This window comes from Micropterus dolomieu, linkage group LG11 (genome assembly GCF_021292245.1).
Source record: "Micropterus dolomieu isolate WLL.071019.BEF.003 ecotype Adirondacks linkage group LG11, ASM2129224v1, whole genome shotgun sequence".
NCBI lineage: Eukaryota > Metazoa > Chordata > Actinopteri > Centrarchiformes > Centrarchidae > Micropterus > Micropterus dolomieu.
In genome coordinates, this window is record NC_060160.1 from 8272638 (window position 1) to 8298047 (window position 25410).

The 25410-nt window shown below is 38.7% G+C and overlaps 2 protein-coding genes and 2 non-coding genes across 5 annotated transcripts; all 4 read right to left on the reverse strand.

Moving 5' to 3' along the window:
* Positions 1-1312: 1312 nt before the first annotated feature.
* On the reverse strand, positions 1313-1385 carry trnaa-agc. The gene has a single exon. It is a non-coding gene; the product is annotated as a tRNA-Ala (tRNA).
* Positions 1386-1964: 579 nt separating this feature from the next.
* Positions 1965-2037, reverse strand: trnaa-agc. The gene has a single exon. It is a non-coding gene; the product is annotated as a tRNA-Ala (tRNA).
* A 385-nt stretch (positions 2038-2422) lies between these two features.
* On the reverse strand, positions 2423-9494 carry mapre3a (microtubule-associated protein, RP/EB family, member 3a). Of its 2 annotated transcripts, none has more exons than XM_046063606.1 (7): positions 9389-9494; positions 7486-7609; positions 7243-7388; positions 6916-7072; positions 5709-5851; positions 4726-4878; positions 2423-3859 (listed from the first exon to the last, which is right to left on the reverse strand). In XM_046063606.1, the coding sequence occupies exons 2-7, from the start codon at positions 7604-7606 to the stop codon at positions 3791-3793; spliced, it is 789 nt and encodes a 262-aa protein (XP_045919562.1). In that variant the 5' UTR covers positions 7607-7609; positions 9389-9494; the 3' UTR covers positions 2423-3790. The 2 variants fall into 2 exon arrangements, with proteins under 2 accessions (XP_045919562.1, XP_045919561.1); XM_046063605.1 differs by having other exon boundaries at positions 6880-7072.
* A 2317-nt stretch (positions 9495-11811) lies between these two features.
* dpysl5a (dihydropyrimidinase like 5a) lies at positions 11812-25022 on the reverse strand. The gene is made up of 13 exons (XM_046062739.1): positions 24923-25022; positions 22084-22354; positions 19919-20077; positions 17083-17262; positions 16830-16898; positions 16630-16674; positions 16455-16530; positions 15559-15715; positions 15291-15432; positions 14900-15042; positions 14564-14771; positions 13357-13525; positions 11812-12341 (listed from the first exon to the last, which is right to left on the reverse strand). The coding sequence occupies exons 2-13, from the start codon at positions 22342-22344 to the stop codon at positions 12256-12258; spliced, it is 1695 nt and encodes a 564-aa protein (XP_045918695.1). The 5' UTR covers positions 22345-22354; positions 24923-25022; the 3' UTR covers positions 11812-12255.
* Positions 25023-25410: the final 388 nt, after the last annotated feature.

Sequence of the window (25410 nt, forward strand, 5' to 3'; positions counted from 1 at the left end):
TTGTAATTATTTTGATCTAAAAACAACCAACCAATCCCTTTCTTGTGGTGCTCTTAAAAGTGATGGCAATCTTTCCTTTAGAAGTCTAAGGTAAATCACTGAAAAGGTCCAAAGCAAATTTTTATATTAAGATTGTCAAATGTCTAACACACTGTTTGTCTCTACTCCACCAGCCGTCCAGATATTGCCCTCCTCTGGTTCCTCATCCCTTTCAAAGCTGCGAAACACCTGGTGTGCGACCAGTACAGGTGGCTGACAATCAAGATTGTCTCTGTTCTCCTGCTGCTGGCCATCTTGGGTCTTTTCCTATACAACATGCCTGGTTACATGGTGAAGAAAATGTTGGGGGCTTGAGATGTCTGCTGAATTGTACAATTTTGCACACAAAGAAACAATGTCACTTGTAAGTTGCCCTTGTGTTCTTGAAAGAGTTTTTTGCCATTTGACAAAAGACAACTTATAAACATTAGTATGGCTACAGTATGCAAAAAGGCAAGCTTATTCTCATATTGACATGTACTCGTTACATTTGCATCACTACATTAAAGTAATGGATTTCCATTACTTTAATGTAGTGGTGCAAATTTAATTATTGTTCTTGTGGTTGTTGTGGTTGCTGGTGTTGCAAGGTAAGACTGTCACCTTTGTGCTGATTTATTGTGAACTCAACAGTTTGTCAACAGTGTGCAGTATTTGTCTGACTTTTGAATTTGTGAATAAAGTGACAACTCCAGACGTTTCTAATCTTAACATCATGTGTCTGGTCATCTGTTCACACTGTTAACTGTACCGACAGACAAGCAACTGTCATGTTTAAGGGGTTTAAACAAATGAAGTGTCCTTCCAAAGTTATTTATTGAAAATTCTCTGTCTTCTTTCACAAACCAATGATACTTAAATGTTTGGGAAATGTAGGAAATATATTTATTTTGTGCTGTATGGTTTGGTAGTTTGACGCTCATTTTGCTGACATAGAATTCTGTTGAAAACAAATTAGGTTGGGAGGAAGATCGGTCTTGATATCTCTGGCATTTTAGCAAACAAACTACAACCTTCCATGATATTGAATTGGTCGCGAAAACTAGCTATAGCCCTCTACTGAATACTGCTTATCAACTCATCATGTTAATGTACGTCCAACTCTATGACCCGCTGCATGCTACTACTATGCCAGATTATTAATAACATGATGTAGAGCTTGTTGAAAGTTTTGTTTAATCTCTTGAATTGGAGACTTTTGGAGACGAAAAAAGTTCAGATAATTGCCACTCCTTGACATGATATACTGTACGGACCACGTAAAGTGTGTGTTTGGAGGATGCGGGCATCGATCCCGCTACCTCTCGCATGCTAAGCGAGCGCTCTACCATTTGAGCTAATCCCCCTATGAAGTACTTCAAATAGTATTGTGAGACCACAATCATAAATCATCGTTAATATAAAAATCTTTATGAGCTTTGTATTATTTCACATATGAATGGCACTTCCTCGCAGTCTCTGGAACAGTGTAACTTCACTTCATAGCAGCACCCAACTAGTCATGTCTAAAACAGCACATATATGATGATGGGCTGCCATCTGCTGGTCCTCAATGGACCTAACATATTAACGTTACTGTTTAATTTCTCATGGTCATATGCCATTACAACCAGCTCTTCTGAATAAATGCTAACTTACCTTCGTACACATTTAGCTTGCAAAATCTTCAATTCTGCATTTTCATGGACGGCGAAGCTCAACTGGACCATTGACTGGCAGCCTTGTAAAAAAGACTTCACAGTTAAACAGTCCGTTTACACAGAAAGATGAAGATAAAGTTAAGTTACCCTTTCCAATTATCCACGGCGACGGTCGAGTAGGCAAATGGCAAGCTGGCTTTTCATTTAGAGGTGATGGCTGTTTTAAATACTTTAATTCTTTAGGTTTTACATTAAACAGTAAGTTGGAACCCCAAAAAGTTGCGCTGGAGGATGCGGGCATCGATCCCGCTACCTCTCGCATGCTAAGCGAGCGCTCTACCATTTGAGCTAATCCCCCGCTAGCAAAGGTCTGTTCCGCTGGACATAAATCTGCTGGTCAACGTTACGGTTTAGGTTACACAACAGTATCGCCCGGAAGAAGCCGTCTTCATCAAAATTCTTGGTTCAATATTTGACTGCATTGGAATTAACTTTAGATGCGACCCTAACCCACCACTTAGCGGTGTTAACATGCCATATGAAACTATCACCTGTACACCATGAGATGATTATGATGGCTCATAATCATCTAAATTTTTTTTCCTCTCTTACCGAAGATACTAATTTGTCATAGGCTTTAGTGTGGACCACACATAGACTAATCTGTGAAGTTAAACCCTAACCCTATACTTTGTAGGGTTCATTATTTCCCATCCATTCTCACGCAAAATAAACTACAACCATTTTTTTCACAACTGTTTATTTATTCAAAACTCAAAAGATGAGTGTTCTGTAGATGTTTACATGGTCAGTGAATGCAAGTTCTAGAGCAGAGGACAGGCAGTTTGCAAAGTAAAAATAGCTGGGAGGGAAGGACAAGGAGACTTATTGGTTTAACTGGATGCTAATGATGACCAGTTGACTGGTCACAGATCTCTTTATTTTCTTCCAAACTACAACTCATACGTCCGGGCAACCCTTAACAGCAAATGAAAAGTGTAAACACAGTATGATTAGCAGGAAAAACATGATTAAAGTTGTCATGAGAAAATGTGTCTTACTTCAGTATTAATTCAGTGTCAGGCTCCCTTATATTTTAGAGTAAAACATTAGAGCTGCTACAATCTATAACCATGTTGTCAGTCTGCAGGTGGCTTTCTGCCTCTAAATGTTACACTTATAGGCTTCTGCCTGTCGGCCTAAAAGATACAACGCAATAAACCAGGATCGTGCGACATCAGACAAAATCTCCACACAAAATACATTTACAAAATATCAGTCATTCACAGTCAATGTGTAACATTCTCATGCTCAGATATGTTGCTGATCAATAATGAATAATCGCAGAGCATTGATCATATGACTTGAGTCATTACACCATAGAATTTCCCTCAGCATTTCTACATGCCATGAACCCACCATGACAGAAACTAAAAGCTTGATGCTGACTCAAGCACAAACCATAACTGAAATAACACTTCTTTCTTTATTTCAATTCATGTACAGTAGGGTTTGCATCAATTTTGCTACATAAAGTTAATCTAAATGAAATATAAGTTAAATAAATAAGAAATTGTTATTAAAAAGTCACTTTTGTTATACTTTTAGTAGCTCTGGGAGTGTTCTGATGGCTTGTTGGAGCAGTGTTGTTCTGTACCACAGCACACCAAAGGCCAATAAATAACTCCATAATGAGCAAAGACATTTTTCTCTCAAAAATCACAATGTCGGTAATATTTACAGACTCAAAATTCACTGTTTGCCGTAACAACCTCCATGCCAGGCTCGGCTCGATTTTCTGCGTTACTCATGCTGAAATAACTGGGATATGTTTTACATTACTGTTATAGTTGCTGTGTAAGTGGAGGCAGGGAGGAGCAGCGAATGATGATGCAGAGTAGTTGTTTACACAGTAGTATGTAGACGGCCAGAGGGTTGATGGGGGAAGGTTATAAACAGATATACATATGAGAAAGAAAGGGGAAAAAAGATAGAGAGCAGGGATAATGGTGAGTATTTATAGAGCGTGCAGAGAGAGAAGAAAACAAATGAGGGCATAAAGAAAATAAAAGGGAAGATGAAGATGTTGAGGGTGGGGGGACACAAAGGGTTCAGTATTCATCTTGGTCCAGGTGAGCTTGTTCATCGAGGTCATCATCCTCTGGAGGCGCAAAGCCTTCCTGAAAACCAGAAGAAAAAAAAAGAAGATATTATTCACGTTTAAAAGTAAGTGTTTACATAAAAATGTACCAGCTCACCAAAGAGGTACGTCCTTCATCATAACTTGGTTTCCTCCGTAACTATGATACACACCAACACACATCTTTCGTTATGTTAACAGGGTATCACAATTTCCCAGTTCATCACGTGACGCACACTGACCCAAAAAGCATTATCAACACACACAATCACTGGAAAAGGAGTAGTTGTAAAATGATTTTTTTTAGCATCACAAACCCCCTGAAATTACTATTTTTTCTTATTAGAATTTGTTTGATTTTGTCCTGTAACATTTGGAAAGTCTAGAAGAACCATATGATAAAGTTATTTTCACGCTAGTGTGCCAACAGGAAGTCAGCGGCTCAGCCTGTAGAAGTCTCGGACGCACATAATCTCACCAGCTTGGCTGAAAGGGGACTCTAGTGCACATGCTCTTTGGGCTCCAAAACAGATGATTGAATGGGGTGCCATCTTTATATTGATTAATTAATGTCTGAAAACGTCTGAACTTGCCACGGCCCTTTGACTTGCCTCTGTGGAGCTGTGACATTTAACCTGCGTCAGTCTTGACTTATGGGAAATGGTCTTTGTTAAAGGTGAAATATTGAAATATTGAATAAACAACAATTGTTCTATTTTAAATTACCATCCTTCTCTAAACATATGGAGTCAGCCACACAACATACTGTTGAGTGTGGTTATGTTCCAAAACTGGATTTTTAGTAATCTGCATTGTTACAAATGTCAGTGGGATTTTGAAGTAAAGAACTTGCTGGTAGAAATGGTGCAGCGCAGCCTGCATTTGTTGTGTATAATGGCTAGACACCTCTGTTGCGTAGAGAATGTTGATTATCCTGCTGAGGACGGGGTTGTTTTCACTCTCATGTTCCTGGCAGATCAGCTCAATGTCCCGTAGTTTGCTGAAGTAGAAGTCTCTCTCCTTCTCTAGTCCGTCGACAGTCAACTTCAACTCCATCAGCTTAGAAAGGAAAGAAAAAATTATGTTTACACTGGTAGTCTCCAAAAAGTTATCTGAACCATGTAGCCAGTAAAAGGGAACCACAAGTGATTTTGGTAGTGATGTCATACTGAGCCCAAAAAATACACGATCAAGGATTTTTTTATTAACGCTGACAAAAGTTAGGCCTTTGGCTTTTCCCCCCTTTGTGAAGTGAAGGAGAGCAAATAACGTTTGGAGGGTAAACCAAATCCTTTTTTCTATATTTTATTTTTAATCTTATCACAGTAGTTTGAATGTAGGTTTAATGCTTTTGCATTTGCGTCATAAAAAGCAGTCATAGTAATTAAAAAGGGGGGGAAATTTGGCAAAAAGTATCACACGAGGGCAGCAAATCAAAAGAAATAAAACAAACTGCTTATGTGGCACAATTCTAATAAATATTGTCACAGGAAAATAAGTTTGAGTGCTTAAGGCAATAGCCTTTTTTCATAGCAGAAATCCTGACTTGTTTGAAGGGAAGCACATGTGTTGATGACATTAACAATCACTCCCAGTTAACCACGACAGTGTGACAGTGACTCCGCATGTGCAATACCATGACCCTAAAACTGATGCTAAATAGGATTCAGCCATCATTAATTTCATTGTTTACATATGTGGTTCTCCTATTTCATATTCCATGTTCCTAAGTGTCAAAATGTCTGTGAAAAAGACCAATTAATGCAATAAATCATGTGCTTTCAGAAGAAGTGAATCTATAGAGAATCCAGTGACATGAGAATGAAAAGGAGTAAGATAGACGACATGGTTTGACAGTATGATTCTCCCTCATCTCCATACAACTCTACCTGTTGATTTAGCTCCAGGATCTCAGCATCACTACCCCCATTTCTAGACAAAGATGGATTCTTCCTCATAGCCGGAGTGTTGTGTTGGACCCGCTGTGGTGTTGGCATGTTTTTGGGAACTGTTGGAGATGTCCTCTGTGGTCCTGGAGTGGTCAGAGATGATCAGAAATGATTATCATTTGACGTTGTAAATGGATATAGTGCATTTATATTGGCTTTGTAGCAACTGTGGCGATGGATATAGCACATTATAGAGAGCTGATGTTATCAGCTTATAGCATAATGTGGTGCCTTTCGATATGTCATTTTTGTGAAAGGATCTCAAATAGTTTTACAACACAAAAGATGGATTTCCAGATTTTAAAAAGCCCAATTCCTAATAAAATCTTTTGAACCAAACCAATTATTTTAAAATGTCTGAATGTCACAATTATTTGAGTCAAAATCTTTGAGAAAAAACCCTGTGTCCTGCCGAACCTCTATAAGTGCTCAGCAGAGGTGTTTTAAAAAAACTTAAAGTCAAAACATGCCAACACACATTATGACAGTTATGAAAATAAATAGAGTCTTTCTGTCCATTTACGACCACGCTGCTTACCAGTGACACAGTCACAAAGCGGGCTTATGACACACTACAAGTCAAGTTTGATTGTTCGCCATGTTTTTCAAGCAGGAAGCTTTCACAGAGACATAGCAAGGCTGCTCAGGCTGGCGTTACTCTTGTTAGTAAAATGAGGCAAACGTTCTTCCTCATCAGTCCAGCTTTCAGAGAGAGGTGGAGCTGCAAAAAGTGTTGCATAAGCTGCTTGATGCAGGGCACTGAAGAAAATAGTTGCATTTGATATTTCTGTAGGTCTTCTGGCATCGCTGATCATGATCAATTTGAATTTGGAAAGCAAATTATAATTGGGAGTTGTATGTTCCGGATGTTCAGCCCCACCAATGCTGCATCGCACTAGTCACTGTGGTGACTCCTACAATCCCACCAGTGACTCAGTCATACCTACACAGTGTCATATTTGCTTGTGAATGCTGGGCAGTGAGATGGAGCTAAGAAGACAGCAGTCATTCTGTGAATCGTGCTGCTCACACCACTTGCTTGCGGGGAGTGCGTTTGAACCATCCAAAGCTCAGGAAGACCGTGCAGCAAAGGCAAAACTGTTTGGTTTACCTGGGTTTCTCTTTGGTTTGTGGATAAAGTGATCACCTGGGTTGGGGGCGGGGGCCACGTCCTGCCCCTGTCTGGCTAGTAAAGGATCATACTCCTTCCCGTCATAGTTGGCATCGAAGAACTTCTTGAACCACTGCACGAATTCAAAGTTGTCCTGGAACTTCCCTTTTACAAGCTTTTCAACGGGAATAATCTGGAGGATGGAAACAGGAAGTGCTTGAATAGCTCCATCTGATATAGCATGCATCTTATGCTGCTGTTACATGAAGAGTTACAAAGTACGAAAAATTAAACAATAAATAATAAAAATATATATTTTTAAATAAAGTGGAATACATGATAATATGATAAAAGTATTCTGACTTTGTCAACGCTCATCCTTTTAAAGGCTGCCTGCAGAACTTTGAAGTTGTGTATAGATTCATGCTCCAGCTTGGCTTGAAATTTGACCTTCTTCAGAAGGATACAACCTGGAAACAACATGTCCATGAACTGGCAGTATGCCGCTCCTGGAAGAGACACAAAGACGCACACAATCATATGTTTTTTTGCTGTCTTTTTCTGATTTATTTGTTGAACAGCAATTAATTGAAATGTTAGCCTTACCTGAACAGAGCTGTTCAATCTTAGTGTAGGTGAGATGCAAGGAATCGTTGACCCATGCCAGCATGTCATGTCGGCTGAGGTTGTCAATGGACACAGATGTGGCGTACACGTTCACTGCCATCCCCTACAGGAAAATAAGCAACGTAAGAAGAGAGAAGTAGTCATTCAGGTGGAAGTTTCTGTCGTCTCTTAGGTGAATGGAAGTTAATTGAAAGTTAGGTCATGGGCCAAAAACTTTATCTGTCTTTGATTGGCCACATTATGTGTATGAGTTCTCTATCATTTAATCATGTGGGGCCTCCTCTATCTTTCAAGATATCCCACTCTCTGCTAATAATGTTACAAAATACTGAATAATGCCTCTTCCTAAAGCGCAAGTAGATGTCAGGCCGAAACACAGACATGTTATTTGTCTTCAAGCAAAACACCGAAAAACAGCAGATCCTCACACAGAGGAGCTGGGGACAAGGGAATGTTTGGTATTTTTACTTCAACAAATAACTTAAACAGTGAATTGATTATCATATTAGTCACTGATTCATTTTTGTTACTGACTTACAAATTGTTTTAGCTCCAGACTTATGGTACTACTTTTTGGATTAATTTCAATTAACCCATTTCTTGATGTAATTGTTCTGGAGCTCTGATGTAGGATGTACTACTGTAGTATTACACCCTAATATAATCCATATAAACTGCTGCAAATATCTGTCCATATACATGCCAATTTCACTGCAACGCCAGGTATCCGAGGGGAGGGTCTCTCTTTACATTTACTTTCTTGAGGGTTCTACCATTTTTTCCCTTATGCCCTGAGGTTTTTAGGAGTGGATTTCCTTGTTGTCTCAGATTAGAGATCTTGGGCTGGGTCAGAAACGGTTGCAGTTGTGGTCCTTTACAACACTTGATTTTTTACTGTGAACACAGCGGCTGAGAAGCATCTTTACTTTCAGTTTTAATCTACAGATGTGTTGTGAGCATAATCCTCCCTAGATTAAACAGAAATATCCTGATGTTTGTGAGCAGTTTTACACATCTGGCAGCCCCAGCCACCTCTGTGCTCACTTTGCTTGCCTGCAAAAAAACCCCTTCCAGTGGTGTCATGTCAGAATAGGTCTGTGACACCTTGACATCCCCTGCAGTAAAAATACACATTAACAGAAACGAGACATAAACTGTGAAATGACACACGTCATTGTCTGCAGGAGACAGCCCGAGAGAAATTACTGTATGTCACCAAATGTCTCACTAATAACAACTGAATCACGCTTATTAGGCCAACCTGCAGTGTAAGCAGTGATTTCTGGTGGCAACACTAATAATACTGAAGTGAATGCACATTCAGCAGCGTGCATTCACCAGCAGTCTCCAATGGGGACTGGCTAGCCTACAATTACATGATTATAATTTACAACCATATAGCCAACAATAAAACCGTAACCCATGCAGGCTCTACTACATTAGCGGCCATAGACACTGCAGTGGGTGTATCTTCTAATAAATATGGGTTATTGTATCGAGAACGGCGCACGAAAGGGAAGTCAATCTATTCTCCTAAAATGTGCCGGGCCTGTGAGAAAGCTCCGGTCATGACTGCAGCAAAACCCCGAAGTCTAGCAAGAACAAATGGGCGGGGGGCGGGGGGGCTGACATTTCAAGCCCGAGCTGAGAACAATAAATGTGCCCGTTTGCTGGATGCCTTTTGGTTAAAAAACCCGCAACGCTGGCCCTGCTCTGCTAGCGGCCCCCTCTGCAGGCCTCCCACAACACCTCAGGGCTGTCAGTGCACGGCGAAATATCCTCACTGCATGGGAATAAAACCCAGCTCCCCCGCAAACACGTTTGCACGCACAAAAGGAGAAACACACAAGACATAGTGGGTTGTTCGCGCGTTTATACTCACTGTATTCAGGAGTGTCTGTGTTGTTATTACGTTGGCAGGATTCCTTGTGTCAGTGCCCGTCTCTGTCGCCGCTGTGAGACCCTACGCGGTGCAGTGCTTGGTAACGGGCCGCCCTGTCTGGGGCTGCAACAAACCAGTGCCAACCGCGCATGCGCCAGACTCCATGCTGTTAAAGGTTCATTATAAATAGGACTTTAGCCTGTTCCAGCTAAGAGACACATGATGTGTCTGGGTGGATTTTAGGCCTGCTAGTTACAGGTTTTGATGGGGTCAGGCTATACAAATATTACTAATATTATTGTTTTATCTGCTGCTGGATAAGAAATGTCACGGGAGAAGAATTATAAATCATATATTGAGGTAAAAGTGCTAAAACAACAGTATTATTAACACTATTATTTTCATTATTGATTCATCTGGTGATTATTTTCAAGTTATTATTATTTTCGAGTTAATTGTTTAGTCTAAAATGTCACAAAATAGTGAAAATCCATCCATTCGTCCATCACAATTTCTGATTAAAGTCCAGAACCCAAAGACATTTGGTTTACGTTGATATAAAACAGAGGAGAGAATGGGGGGAGTTTTTGCTTGAACAATTACTTAAACTAATAATCGATTATCAAAATATTTCTGCTGATTGACTAATCAATTCATCATTTGAGCTTTAACAACAATGTAAAAAGAGTCTGTTGCATTAAAAGTCCTGCAAACAAAAACCTTTAATAGTGAAAGTACAGAAGTATAATTAGCAAAATATACATAAAGTATTGAAAGTAAAATTGCTCATTCTGCAAGGAAATGTATATTATTGTATTATATAGTTATGCAGTTTCTATGCATTTGTAGAGATTTGCCTTATTGGTGAAATATCAAGGAGATTTACATGTGGCCCTTAAACAGTTATTGACATAAAATGTTTACATCTGAGGAAATCAGAAAAGGAAAATCAGTTATTAGTGACACAGCTAACAACTTATCATCTAAAATGCGTCAAAGGACCCCAAACCGACACTTTGGTGCTTTTTTGTTAGCCACAAAGGTTGGAAACCACGAGGTTAAAAGTAACTAACTATAGCTGTCAAATAAGTATAATTGAGTAAAAAGTACAATATTTCAGTACAATTGCAGTACTTAGGTAAATGCACTTAGTTCTTTTCCAGCACGGGACAACAATCAGACACAGGCTTCATCTGGAGATTTCATTGTGGTTTATTTGCACTCAAATCATGTGATAAAGAGCTGCAAGACAAAACAAGAGATAAAAGGAATTCAATGTGACGACACATTGTTCAGCACCAGTGTACATTTGGGAGAGGGAAGATACAACAAGATGGAGCTTCTAAAGCTCAAGAGTGAAATCCAAAAAAACAAACAATGATGTACGACTTTTACTTTACCACGATGATCTCCTGAACATAAGTGGGTCTAAAGGATCAAAATCTTGTGTGCATCCCTGCTTACACTGCAGCGTTGACAAAAATACAACAAAATCAATTACTAAGACAATTATTCCCAAGAAGAAACAAAATAAACAAAATACAGCAGTAGTATCAGTGCTTTTTCTGTAGTTGCTAAACAATCATGCCTTCCAGTTATGATGCTAGCTTTCAGTGACATACAGTATGAAGGCGTTTGATCCCCTCCAAAAATTGCATTAATTGACGTCTGCTGTTGAACTTCAACTCTGTGAATGCTAAAAGAGGATCACTTCACCTTCTCTACGTGCTTCACAGTGATGTGTTTCATTGGAAGTGTCAGTCAGAGGAACATTTTAAACCCTGCATCGATGCAGTAAAAAGTGCCCACTCTAAAAGAAATGACAGCGATCAACATGTCATGATCTGTACTGGCAGTATAGGACGATGCTTTTGTGGGTGTCAATGTTCTCAGGTGAGAAAAAGGCAGTTTGGGTGAGAATTTTTGCTCTCTGTGGTAAATGGATACGCTCACAAAGAATGCTGTGTAACATGAGTAATATTAGTGCTTATTACAGTAGTTCTAACTATGCTACCATGCACAGTACACACAGCATAGGTTCATTCACATTTGGTGGGGGTGGAACAGAAATCTATTCTGTTATAAGGCTGTAAACATGATCCGAAATGCTAACCTGATAATGATGAACTACTGAACAAAGACCTCATTCTTATTGGAAATAATACTAAAACAGTAGCATCAGTGGAAAATAGCACAAATAACGCAATATAAAAAAATAAATAAACAAACAAATTTAAAAGGTTAGCTTGCATTATATTTTTCATCAGTTGGTCAATTGCAACTACATTTTTCCTAAATGACATGACTTGACCACAACATGATTAATGTTATGCCAACACCTTTGTAATAATTTAATTTATTACATTTCATTCAACATGGCTCGCAGTAAAAAGACATTTGTGATATTTGTGACATTAAATCAACGTAAAAAGGCATCTAAATAGTACATGATACAAGTGCAAAATTGTATTTTACAGTGAGGTAACACAATCGCATCATAAAAACCATGACTTACCTTCATATTACTAAAACTATTAGTAAGATATTTCCCCTATCTGATCCAGCCAAAGCAAATTATTGGAAACTCTTGTTTTTATTGTATTTGGTTAACATTTGACTGAAATTTGGTAGCTATTACCACTTAATAGTTTTCCTTGATCCATATTCCAATATTATTACGGCAATGTTTTACAGTTTAACATTTTACAGTCCTATGTACCTGTGCTGAGTTCAAAATAAAAACATCACTCCATTACCCCACACATATTCTAAGACCCAGGGAGAAAAACAAGTCATCTTGCTTGGTCATCTTGCTATGTTTCCCTCGGGTATCATTCTTCCGCTTCATGTAGTGGCCGTCTGACTGGTTACCAGATGCCGCTGGATCTCCCTCCAGGAGGAGCAAGGATCCTCGCTGAGGATCTCTTTGGAATGTTGTCATCGATCTGGGCACCTGGGAGCAGCAGAGAACGAGAACATGTGCACAGGTTCAGCAGTGAAATACAAGGAACCTCATATTTCCTAGCAGTATGTACAGCTCAATCATATTTTCTTGTGGTATTGTTACAGGATGTCTGAACAGCTTATGTTAAGTTCCAGGTGGATTTATGCAGTACACAAAAGATCAAAGCAATTCTTCTCCTTCCATTTAAAATGCTTCTGAAAACATTTATGGTTTCTTGCAAGTATTGTGAAGTATATATTTATGGCAAAGAATCTGTTGCCAACAGAGAAAACTATGTCTACTTACAAAATGAATCCACAGGAACCAAGCTATTTTACATTTGATCCCAAAAATCTCAGTAACACAACATCCATGGTTGAAATCTGTCCAAATATCTTTGTTGCATGTTATTTTTATTTTCTATCAACTCCCAGATGTCAAATCTCTCTAATTAAGACATTAAAATGCAAAAGAAATACTTAAAAATTGTACGAGGCAACTCCTAGATCCGAACATGTATAAATGTGAAGATTATAACTGAAAAAGAGAGTGGTGTAAGCCTTCTATACCTTGGTTTGGCAAAGCAATTTGTAACATTAATTTGAAAAGTTCTAGCAATTTGCAAATCTGTCTTATGAAAAGCTTAAAATATTGTGTAAACAAGTTTAATCCTAAACATTTCATCCTCTACAACTGATGCAGGCATCTACTGGACCAAAACGTAGACTATATGGGGTCAACAAGAAGCACTGTCCCTCGAACTTTCTTTAAATATGGCGCCCTCATCAGGCCAATTACTGTAAGTTTTAAAGGTCGGAAAGGCCATGACAAAAAACAGATCCAATACAAAATCCATGTTTCACCAAAAGAACTCAGTTACCAGTGTGTGAAAAAATACCTGAGTACTTCATATATAAAACATAGGCTAAAAAATGACTCCTCTTACAGTCGTAGTATCATTATATGAAAAAACAAATAGACAGTTTTGTTCTTGTTGTATCTTAATGAATCTGTTGATTCTTACCAGACAAACTGAAGCTGGACTCGTGGAGGTCCCTCTGGCCCCCGTGCCGGGTGGAGGGGCGCGTCGGAGTGTCCAGATCTGAAGCCCCAAAATCCCTCTTTCCTGAGTTGACCAGCGCAACAACTTCGCCTGTGTAGGGCTCCCGTTCAACAGCTTTCACAGCCTGGCACTAGTGGGTCAACATGTCAACACATACACATACACAGTATATTACACATACAAATCAATGCAATCAAATACAAGAGCATTAAACCAGTTTGAAACTTACTTAGTAGCAATAGTGATAGAATTAGTAAAAGCTGGGTTAAGTACTAGTACTTCATTAAATATTACTCAAGCAAAATGAAGATTAATTGTGTTGAGAACTTTGGCCTTTATTGGATAGGAAGGGTTAGAGTTAGGGAAACAAATGAAATGGGAGAAGGAAACAAAACAAGGAAATAAAACCTAAATGAAAGAAGGAAAAAAATTAAAAGAAATAGGAAATAGAAGGAAACAAGGAAACAAAACTGGAGCGAAAGAAAGAAGGAAATAATAAAACAGAACAAGGAAACAGAACAAGGAAACAAAATAAGGAAACGAAAGAAAAAAAACACAAGTTGTGTATCATGTGTATTCTGATTTTTATATATAAGAATAAAATAAGGCTCTGTAGTTTAATTAAAAGTCCACTTAAGAGAGGGCAAAAGTACTAGGTTCAGAACTTATTAACTAAAGCCACAAGTACATAAAAACTTATCAGTCACAGTATTCATATCTAGTAGCAGCAGTGTTAGTACTACCAGTGCTGGTTATTCAACAGCAGCAGTAGTAGTTACTGTTGTAGTAGCAGTAATATCAGTGTAATTGTGTAGTGTAACTGTGGTCAAGCAGTAGTGGCAGTAGCCATTGTAGTAGCAGTGGTAATAGTTGTGGTCATAGAGGGAGACTGAGCAGTTGGAGCAGCAGTAGTAGTAGAAAAGTTTAGAGTGTATAAAGGGAATTGTTTCTTTCCTATAGTAGACTCCCTAATACTATAAGCAGGCAACATGCTGTATATCCAACTGTTTATGTGAAATTAATAAATTAATAAGTGGCTTTTATTATCACACGATCAAAGGCTATGTTTCTCTTTTAGTAAGCCTCTCTATGTCAGTACTTAGTGTGCATTTCAAGTCAGTTTTCAGATTGATGCACTCCGGGTTTAACAAACAGTTCTGTCTGATACCTTTTCCCTCTGAACCATTTTCTTGTAGAGGTAATCTGGGAATGTTCTCAGGGGACAAAACTTTCCAGAGCCCTCAGCACATGTGAATATTCCATTTTCGTAGACCAGACGACCACGGCTAATGGTGACCAGGGGTACACCGTGGCAACGGAGACCTTCATACAGGTTAACATCTCCTCCCTGGACCTGGTTATCCACAGAAATAGTCCTGCGAACAGAGATGAAAAGTCAAAGATGACCCAGTTAAATCCTAAAAACCTAATCAGCTTCAGAGACTCCAGATAAAAGCTGCAGCGAGACGAGCTGGTCGATGAATGGACGGATCGAATTTCATACTTAGATCCCTCGGGGTCCCAGACCACCACATCAGCATCTGCTCCTGGGATGATCCTCCCTTTCCTGGGGTAGAGGTTATAGATCTTGGCCGCGTTTGAGCTTGTGACTGCTACAAAGCGATTCTCATCCATTTTACCTCCAATCTGTGAATCATAACAAAGACACAATTTAAAATATGTTTGTAATCTTAAGGATGAACTTTAAATCATGCAGAACATCTGACTGAATCAACTGATGCACCAAAAGCAGGAGCAGATGTTTTTTGTGTCTCTACTTTCTGTGTTTGTTTTTTTTTTGTTTAAAAGTTTTTCAGTAACCACCAAACCAAAACAGATGTCCTATTTGTGGAAGTTATTTGGCAGCCAGACAGGAACAAAAGAGCTACACATACCACTCCTTTCTCCCAGATGACGCTCATGCGATCCTGAATGCCAGGAAGCCCATGGGGGATCTTTGTGAAATCATCCTTGCCCATGGCTCTCTGTTTGATGGTGAATGGACGGTGGTCGGACGCCACAACATTCAGAGTGTCACTGCGGCCAAACAGAGTGAGACAGAAAGTCACATTTAGTCACATTTATTACTGCAGCAGTGGAAGAAACCAGAAACACTAACATCATATTACATTTATTGTAAGATTTTGTGAGGGGTTTACTCACTTTCCCAGCAGGCTCATTAGGAAATTGGGAGTATTGGGGTCTAGGCGGAGAGGAGGCACGGTAACATGGGCAGCAGCATGGGCCCAGTCCTGATGATAGTACTGCATGCCGTTCAGCACAGCGTGGGCTGTGGTTGTTTCACCGTGGACCACCTTACCTGTGGTCAGAGTATGGATGTATCAATGATAGTGAAAAGAGCGTAGTAAGCAAACCATGACTCGTCCAAAAAACATTTAATTTCATCCAGTATTTCTAATCCTTGTGTTTCTGTGATTAATTGGTGAAAGTCATTTTTTCCCACGGAGGGTAGACAGTTGATATTGTCTATGAGAAGGTTCATACAGTACTAGGGGTGTTTCTCTAAAGCCAGCATTTGGTAAAAATGTTTTACAAGGAGGTGGAACACACTTTTACACAAAGATTTAAACATATCTCTAAAATACAGAGAGAGACATTAAATATTGATAATAAAATTCAGTATACTTCACATTTAGTGTCCCACTTTCTGCCAGAAAGCCTGAATATTTGGGCCAGTGCTCATTCACACTCCCAACAGCAAGACTGAAGGGTCCCAGTTTATTTTGATTTCAGGGTTATAAAGAACCAAATCAGATGGAGCTACTGTACACTGAGTTTCCCATGCATGTCTAGTCTTATCTCTTTTTCCCAATGTTGCCTCATATAATTTGCATTTTTGTTAATTGACACGATACCCATGTATAATTAAGAAAATTAATATTTCAACAAACAACGAAATCTCCTCTAATTTAAAAAAAAAGCAAATATTTTCTAAAACTAGACATTGTATTTTGTAAATTAATATATTTAATTGTTTTGAAACATTTGAAACATTCCTAAATGTGATAATGGTGATTGTAACAGAAAATAGGCCTTACCCTGCATCTTGGCAGTAGCGACTACATCTCCTGCAGCCATACTGGACACGTTGACAAGATAGATCGGGCAGTAGGCCTAACAGAAAACACACACACACAAAGTACAGTATGTAACACAGGAAAAACTGATCTTGTCTTTTCACCATAATATATTGCTTTATGTTTGCTCACTCACCCTGTTACCGATGGTAATTGCCCTGTGGGTAGCCTCGGCTTCCAACTGTAAAGAAACATACGACTGTGAGGAATCAAAATGAGATACTAAAATACTTAAATAATATTAACACTCTTGGCTAGATATAATAAAAGTAACTGTATTTTAGCTTGAGAGACAGAGTTCTCAGGGAGAAATCAGGATAACCCAGCTAATCACACCTCTTCAGGCCTGCTGATTTCAATCCCCTCTGGGCCACTGATGCCCAGGTCCAGTGCTTCCTTTGCACCCTGGGAAGAGGCAAGAGAATGCCAGGAATTATTTATACAACAAATGAGCACAAAGTGCTCTTGGAAAAACATATACATAAATCCATAAAATCACACAAGCATGTATGATCATTTAATTTGTGTGTAAGACCATAGATATATTAGACAGACAGAATGACAAGGTGTTGAAATTATTCTCCCTCACCTCTGCCACCAGCTCGCCATTTTCAGCATGGACTCTTGCTATAGCTCCAATGTCCTTACAGTGCTGCAGAGCCTGGAAGAGCTCGCTGTCCCTCAGCATAAACATGTCCTTGTAGGCCATGAACATCTGAAAGGAATTCACTCCTTTCTCTCTCACCAGCTTCTCCATCTCAGCTTGCACCTGCAGGAAGAGAAAGTGAATTTGAATTTTTTTTAATTGAAATCTTTATTTCGAACATGCAAGAGAAAGTATATAAAAAAATAAAATAAAACAATGTTTAAAAACATAGGAGAAAAAAACAACAGATGAGCAGCAAACAAAGCCTTTTAAGCCTTCTTTCCTGTGTTAACATACTATCACATGTGCGAAAAGGAGTAGGAAGAAGTAAAACTGTACTCCTACCCCTTTAATTCTTACATTCCTTCAATTTACAATATTTTTTTTTATTATTATTATGTTGTTATATACATCCATATATATATATATATATATATATACACACACACACACATACATATATATACACACATACACATATACATATATATATATATATATATATATATACACACATACACATATACATATATACATATATGTATATACACATACACACATATTTTTTATATACACAATATTATAGTGACCACTGATAAGTATGTATTTATCTAACCTCAATTATGTACTTGCATTATGTACAGCAAAAAATACAACAAAAAAACAAAAACAAACAAAGGAGCACTCCTACTTTTACTACAGTGCTTCTCGATACCTGCTGAAAATAATTTCTTTGTAAATTTTTTTGAAAAGGAATATGTTTGGGCATTGCTTTAGGTTGTCATTTAGTTGGTTCCACAATTTAACGCAAATATATAAACTAATCTTTTCCTTGTTGTTCTAAATCTATTAGTCTTAAAATTTCCCCTTCCCCTTAAATCGTACCCTCCCTCCCTCTCAGAGAGCATTTTTTGTATATTCCCAGGCAATAGGCTATTTCGTGCTTTGAACATGAATACTGCAGTTTGACATTCAATTACATCATGGTATTTTAGCAATTTAGACTGTAGAAATAATGAATTTGTATGATCCCGAAATCCAACGTTGTGAATGATTCTCATGGCTCTTTTTTGCATTATGACTAGTGGCTGTAGTGAATGTTGATAAGTGCTTCCCCAAACCTCTACACAGTAACTCAAATAAGATAACAATAGTGAGCAGTACAAGATGTGAAGTGATTTAAGATCCAGAATGTGCTTAGCTCTTGCTAGGACTGCAATACTTCTGGACAGTTTGGTTTTGATGTGTTTTATGTGAGGCTTCCAGCAAATCTTGTCATCTATGATCACTCCAAGGAATTTGTTTTCATGTACTTTTTCTATGTTAACACCCTATATCTGTATCTGTGCTTCATGATTTGACTTACCGTTTCCGAAGACCATGAATGTAGTTTTACTCAAATTTATTGATAACCTGTTTATGTCAAACCATTCTTTTATTTTCTTGAATTCTGAAGTGATTGATTCCAAGAGTTGCTGTAAGCTGTCCCCTGAACCAAATATGTTTGTATCATCTGCAAATAATACAAAATTCAATACTTCAGATACTTCACAAATGTCATTGATATATAATAAAAACAACTTTGGTCCCAACACTGACCCCTGGGGGACACCACAAGCCATGCCCAGACATTCAGATGAATAATCTCCCATCTTCACAAATTGTTGTCTGTTTCTCAGATAACTACTTACCCAGTTTAGAACTACTCCCCTGATCCCGATTCGTTCCAGTTTACTGATTAATATTTCATGATTTATTGTGTCAAATGCTTTTTTTAGATCAATGAATACCCCAACTGCATATTTCTTTTTGTCTGTGGAGTTTGTGATTTCTTCAGTGAGTAGTTTATTTTTATCGATTTATTTTTCTATAATCTGTTGTTAAATAATTTTTTGAAAATTGTGGCAGAGACAGGCCTGTAATTTGGGAAGTCGTGTTTATTTCCAGTTTTGTATAGAGGAATGACTTTTGCTATTTTCATTTTTGTTGGAAATTGACCAGTTAGAAATTATAAATTGCAGATGTTCGTTAGTGATTTTGCGATCCCCTCTATTACTTTTTGTATAATTTTTATATCTATTCCATTGTGATCAGTAGATGGTTTGTTTTTGCATTCTTTAACAATATCTATTATTTCTTTTTCATCTACTGCTGTCAGAAATATTGAACTGGGATTTCTTTCTATTAGATTATTATATCTACTTTCTAATGTTTGTGGAACTGGGATTTGTTCAGCTAAGTTTGGACCCATGTTTGCAAAAAATGTATTGAAGTCATTAACCACATCCTCCATGTTATTAATATTTTTATCATTATCAATTGTAAAGTCAAAAATATCTAGTGCAAACAAGAGGTTTTTGAAGAGCAAGATCTTCTTTCTTATGTTACCAATTTGAACCAATGTCTAGTAATTATACAGTCAGAAATTCATTGTCAAAAAAGCGGGGAAAAGAATTCTCTACCAGCCTCAATTAACCAGAATGTAACACAGCCTCATGACATTTCATGTTTTAAGTATGACACAACTTCCGCTTTGTCCTAGCATAAGAAACAGACTCTTTTTTTAGGCATCTTCATGTTTCCACCTACACATTTAATGAGCTGAAAGAAAGCATTCTGGGAATTGTAGGAAGTCAATAACAGGTACAGCAGAAGTAAGAAACAATCTGAATATTACAGGCTACTCATAGCCAACAGTTTGATTTTTTCCCCTTACAAAATAATACATGATTCTGGGAACAATATGATCATATGGAGATGGAAGCAGAGTATTGAGTACCTTGGGTCCCCACCAAGTAACTCCCACATGCAGAGCGTAGTCACAGCAGGCTTTGGGGTCCGCCGAGCTGCGGCACTTCTCGTAGGCTTCCAGCAAAGACTCATTCTTCTCTGGTAGAATGTGTCCAATCACCATTGTTGTACCACCCGCTAGAGCAGCCTAGAAGACATGCATACAATAGCTCTCAAGTTACTTAAAATGTGGGGTGCAGTGCGATTAAAAATGGTAAATCATCAATTTCTTGAGTGTCAGTCATTTGTGGCGATAATTACTTTTTTCAATTGCCATTAAAGACTAAATTTAACTGAGGTGGACTGAAAAGCAGAAGTCAAATTAACTGAAATTAACATTAAGCTGAGGCATTAAGTGACTTAAGTAGAGAAGATATTGATTTATGAAGCCCATAAATACTGAAAGGACTGTAATCTACTAATCAACACAGCTCCTGCTAAGCATAAAAGTAAAAGCTTCAATTGCCATTAAGGCTTATCTTTATAGTTATTTGCAGATGACTGCTAAGGGAAATATAAATCCTTCAGTAGTTAAAGCACAGGATGGACTGCCCCTAACAATTTAATCAAAAAAGCCTTTAAAGCAATAAAAATCATTTCATTACAGAATGTGCACTTCCTACTTTTTATCCTCCAGATAAGTTTTAAACCCAAACAACCCATCAAGTGAAGACAGAGTGTGTTTTGTGTATAAGTGCATGCTTCACTGAGCATCTGTCAGCTGAGCCTAGAGAGTCGGGTAGTGTGGTAATGTGTAGTGGGAGGGAGGACGAGGGGGGCGTGGGTCTGAGAACCATTGTCTTCAAGCACAATGGCGTGAGTGAAAAGGCTTTGCAGCAGTCTTTGCAGCAGCCCCCTGGTATCCATGGAAACAGATACTGATCTGCATTTGTCTTTGGACTAATTTTGGAGCACAGCGGCAGTGGAGCAGGCAGGGAGGGGCAAGGAGAGAGACGGAGGAAGGAATGAGGGGTGAGGATAGAGAACAGTGGAGCATAGTGTCTGTCACCAGTGTCTACTGGCTACGGTCTGTCTGTCCAGAGACTTAAATAGCTGGAACCCAGCGCCCGTCATCTCTCAGCCTCCATCAGCGGAAAGTGCTCAGAGTGTTGAGTCATCATGGTACCCTGAAGCAGCGCAGGGTATCCCAGTCTTATCTGCAGCCATGATCACTCCATTTCACACTTTCTGGCAGCCTCGCCAGCAACAAAGTACCAAATCATCTTTGTGTGATGTTGATGAAACACAGACTCCGCAACCTTGTGATACTTCCAGAAATAAAAATACATAAAACTGCCAAGTAGGCCTGCAACTGCATTTTTTAAGCGATTATACAAGTTCTGTCCGCTGTCTATCTGATTCATGATTACCACTTGTAATTTTGAAGGATAATTAGTGAAATCTGACTCTCTTTAGTAGCATTCCAACAACCTACAGATCCAAAACGTCTTCAAAGGTCTTGATCTGTCCAACCAACAGTCCAAAACTCAAAGATATTCAGTCCACAGTCATAGAACAGTTTTCCAGTAATAAACAGTAATGTCTGATTAATTTTCTGTCCATTTACTAATTAATTAATCAACTAATTGTTGGGGCTCTACCTCTAAGATTGATGCCTGGGCTGTAGGAACATCCAAAGTATGTTACTGCTACATAACTGATCATAATTCCAAGCAATGCAGCCTTCTTAGCGTTCAACCTGTTACCATTATCTGTCTAGTTTAAAGAACCTTTTAAACATGTTTGCATTCTATTATTCTATTTTAATGTGTTATATACAATATTATTTTACTGTTACAGTTTTAGTGTTTACATTATGTCCTAAATATGTCATTTTACTTTGACAGCTAGAGTAGCTGTGTCTAAAATAATCAACATATTTGATGCCAAAATATTAAGAAAGCTGTCCCATCTCATCGAAGTCAAACTAAAGAAGCCTCACTGACATCTTGGCTAAATTTAGCATTAGTAGAAAGCTTTCGTTGATCTCTATCTGAAAAACAACACATTTGTGTGATCATAAGCGTTATACTCTGACTGAAAAACTTTTTTAAAGTTTTAGTTTGGCTCTTTTTTACAATAAGGACAATACCAGTTGCCCTAATTCCAAACTAAACCCTTCTTTCTTTCCATTTTCAGCAGGACGTTTGTTACCTTGGTGCCGCTGTAGAAGTCATCTGCCGTGGTTGCATTCATGAAGTTCTCCTCCAGGTGGACGCTGGTGTCGATACCCCCAGGGAGGACTAGTTTTCCCGTGGCATCGATCACTTTGGCTCCACCTGGTATCATCAGCTCCTTCCCCACCTGCTGGATGATGCCATTCTCGATGTAGACGTCGGCCTCTTGGGTGCAGTCGTCGTTCACCACCTTACCCCCCTTTATCAGGATCCGCACCATCGCTGAGCTGGAAGACATGGCTATAGCTCTGTAAGGAAGAGAAAGAAAAATATATTTACTTTTGTCAGGTCTTGTGAACTGCTGCTAAAACTGTGGTAAACACACTAAATGTAAAACCACTAAACTACAAAAAGCTCAAGAAAAGTTACAGCTACTGGAACTTTTTCTATAAGAAATCTGAGATACCTCATTCTGAGACAATGTAGTAAGTCTAGCAGAGACAAGAATCAGTGTTGCTGCCCTGTGACCAGTATGTCAGGCTGTGACTGACATCAGCTACAAGACTGAGTAGGCTGTGTCAGTCACCGCCTGTGACACCCCAGTGGACAGTGATGTAGTGGTAAAAAGAAAAGATTAATCCAGTTGAGGATCTCAATGAGGCAGATGCATTATTTTGAAAGGACTAAAGGAGTATAAAGCTACTTACAAGGATGTTCACTCACTATAAAGCTATATAGAAAGAATAGTAGCTGAAAATATGAATTAAGTAAGTAGAGGTGGATTCTCTTTCACAACATGAATGCCAAATATCTCTACTTCTCTACTACAGTGCTCCCCAGTGGGTTGGAACCCTACAAAGGGTTGCAAGATAAGTCTAAGGGGGTCACCAGATGTAGGTTATTATATAAAAAAAAATTTCTGGGGTGATTTGGTGCCCAAACAGTTGAAAGAAATACCACGTAAATGCAATGTCCCTGGTTCAGTTCCAGGCGGAGAAGTCGGTTGCATGTCTTTCTACCCTGTTTCCTCTATACTGTCTGTTAAAAAAATTATGTTGATATTAATTTTATGGAACTTTTCTCTACTTTTTGCTTTTTTTGCTAAAATACTTCATAGTTTTACCCCTTCAGCATCTACAATGATCTGAATGAACCAGTCTGATAAGGTGGAATCACTGTTGGTGTTGGAAGTGCTCACAACTAGACGTGCATCCTGTGATAAGGGGGTCTCAAACTCGGCTGGAGCTACCACTGAGGTCATTGAGGTCTTGTCGTCTGTATTTTTTTCTGGGAATCTGAGAATTTTAGGAACTTAAAAAGAGTTTACACTCGACAATTAAAAATGTGCACATAGTGGATATGTTAGAGCCTGATCACAGGGTTTACAGATTCAGTATATTTAAATTGGATGAACCACAAAAATGGACGACTGGATTCAGTATCCAGGATTTTATAAATTACATTAGCTGACCTGCATGGGGTGATTTTGGGGGTGAGGGAGGGGTCTCAGGACCTCAGTATTTCTACAATTCAACCACAAAGGTTGTTCTACTCTGTTCTCCACTCTGTTGTCCACTATTTCAGTCTCAATAACACAAAAATGACAGGCAAAATAATGTACACATTATTATCTTTAAATCAGTTTAAATCGTAAATTGTTTTTATTTTCAATGAGTATTCATCAGTAACAACAACAACAATCTCCCAGATCTGCCTCCTCCCTTCCCTTGTACACCACTGTATTAATGATGTGATGTATTGTGTATGAGTGTGCCCATTCTGCGTGCTTGCGTGTATGTGTGCGTGCAGGATGCGTACGTATGAGGGTGCGGCAAACTACTGCATGGCATAGACTCCTTCACACATCCAGATCTGATGGTTGATAATGTGGAGGTTGCTTCATTGTTAAATGTCCATGCATTAATACTAACAGGCCACAAGTTAGAAGGCGAGAAACTGTACAACATGGCCCATGTTCACCACAGCCAGAGAGCAGCTACAGGCTATAATAAAGTTGTCATTATATTATAAGGCCTTTCTCAGTAACCACTATCGAAGTTGACGCCAGTCAATAATAAACAGGTGAGCTTATGTTACCTGTATTAAAACGTGCACAATAAATCAGTTTAAAAAAGTGTTTTCTTAAGAGCAAATATGAAATAAGACATACATAGATTCAATATATGCAATTACAGTATGAACTACGCGTGTTTTAATTTTCCACTGGTCTGGATTCTTTAACATGAATCAGATTACATGTAATCTGAATAATAATAATAATAGTAATATTATAAGACTATGGGCCCTGGGACTATTGGTCAAATGTATTTTTAATTCTATATTTGATTTGTCCATTAAAGTGTTTTAAATATGCTACACATCAAATGCAATCCCAAGTATATGTCAGTAAGTATCAAACAGAATAATTATCAAGCCAAATAATGTAATTTTACAGCGACAGTGTGATCGCAGTGAAATGATGACACTTCTACTTGTGCGACTTGACACAAAGAAACCGGTCTCCATCCGGCATGATCGGCTGCACAGCGTTCCTTACCGACCTAGAAACAGCCTTCCCAACTCTCAGTCCGCTCTAGTCCCTCCTCTCCCTCCTCCACAATAAACACCAGCTTGCTATCTAAAGTGGCCTCACGCTGTAATCACACAGCCCGGCCAGGTTAAGTGGTTTGGCTGGGGGCTACTTCAGGGTGTGTATAGATCCTGGGAGGGTGGCAGGAACAGCAGGCAGGGCAGACACTCAGACGTGTAGCCAGGGGGCATGGAAACAAAGTCTCCAGGCTCCAGCACAGCATTTTCCCGCAGAGCCGCTGCAGCCAACTATAATCAGAATAATGCTGATGATGTGGACCACATACCTCCTCTATGGGCCTGCTGCTCCACTCGGCTCTCTGGTTACTTTCTGACAGGAACAGAATGCAACACAATCCGTGGATGGCACTTCCCAAGGAGATACACACACCAGATGGATGCCTTCCTGGCCGGTCCGGGAGAAGCAGACCACAGCATCATTACCGTCAAGTCAGCAAGGAGATAAAAGTAAGACTTCCGATTATGGCTTTCAAAATAAATTCAAATGTTTTTTTTTTTAGTGTGACAAAACTGTCCAGATAATATGCAGGAAATTAAAATAAATTCCCTCCATATGTAATTTTCACTCCAGGGGTCCTTGAGTGGGTTCCAATGGGTCCCCAGCAAAATGGGGAATAGTTTATTTTCACAATACCATCCATGAAACACAATGGCAGAATCAATAACTATTTTGGTCATGGGGTTTATGCACTTTCTGTAACAAAACATCTAAAAGCGACAGTCCTAACAGATGGGGGACAAAATAAAATATTAT

What these genes read in the sequence shown, in the direction of transcription:
- mapre3a (XM_046063605.1), bottom strand. Translation starts at nt 7,606, where the DNA reads ATGGCAGTGAACGTGTACGCCACATCTGTGTCCATTGACAACCTCAGC. An exon ending in CAAACCAAAGAGAAACCCAG is followed by an intron (nt 5,852 to 6,879) that starts GTAAACCAAACA and finishes TGACCACTCCAG; the next exon opens with GACCACAGAGGACATCTCCA. An exon ending in ACATTCTCTACGCAACAGAG is followed by an intron (nt 3,860 to 4,725) that starts GTGTCTAGCCAT and finishes TCTGGTTTTCAG; the next exon opens with GAAGGCTTTGCGCCTCCAGA.
- dpysl5a (XM_046062739.1), bottom strand. Translation starts at nt 22,344, where the DNA reads ATGTCTTCCAGCTCAGCGATGGTGCGGATCCTGATAAAGGGGGGTAAG. An exon ending in ACTTCTACAGCGGCACCAAG is followed by an intron (nt 20,078 to 22,083) that starts GTAACAAACGTC and finishes CATGTCTTCTAG; the next exon opens with GCTGCTCTAGCGGGTGGTAC. An exon ending in TTACTTGGTGGGGACCCAAG is followed by an intron (nt 17,263 to 19,918) that starts GTACTCAATACT and finishes CTCTTCCTGCAG; the next exon opens with GTGCAAGCTGAGATGGAGAA.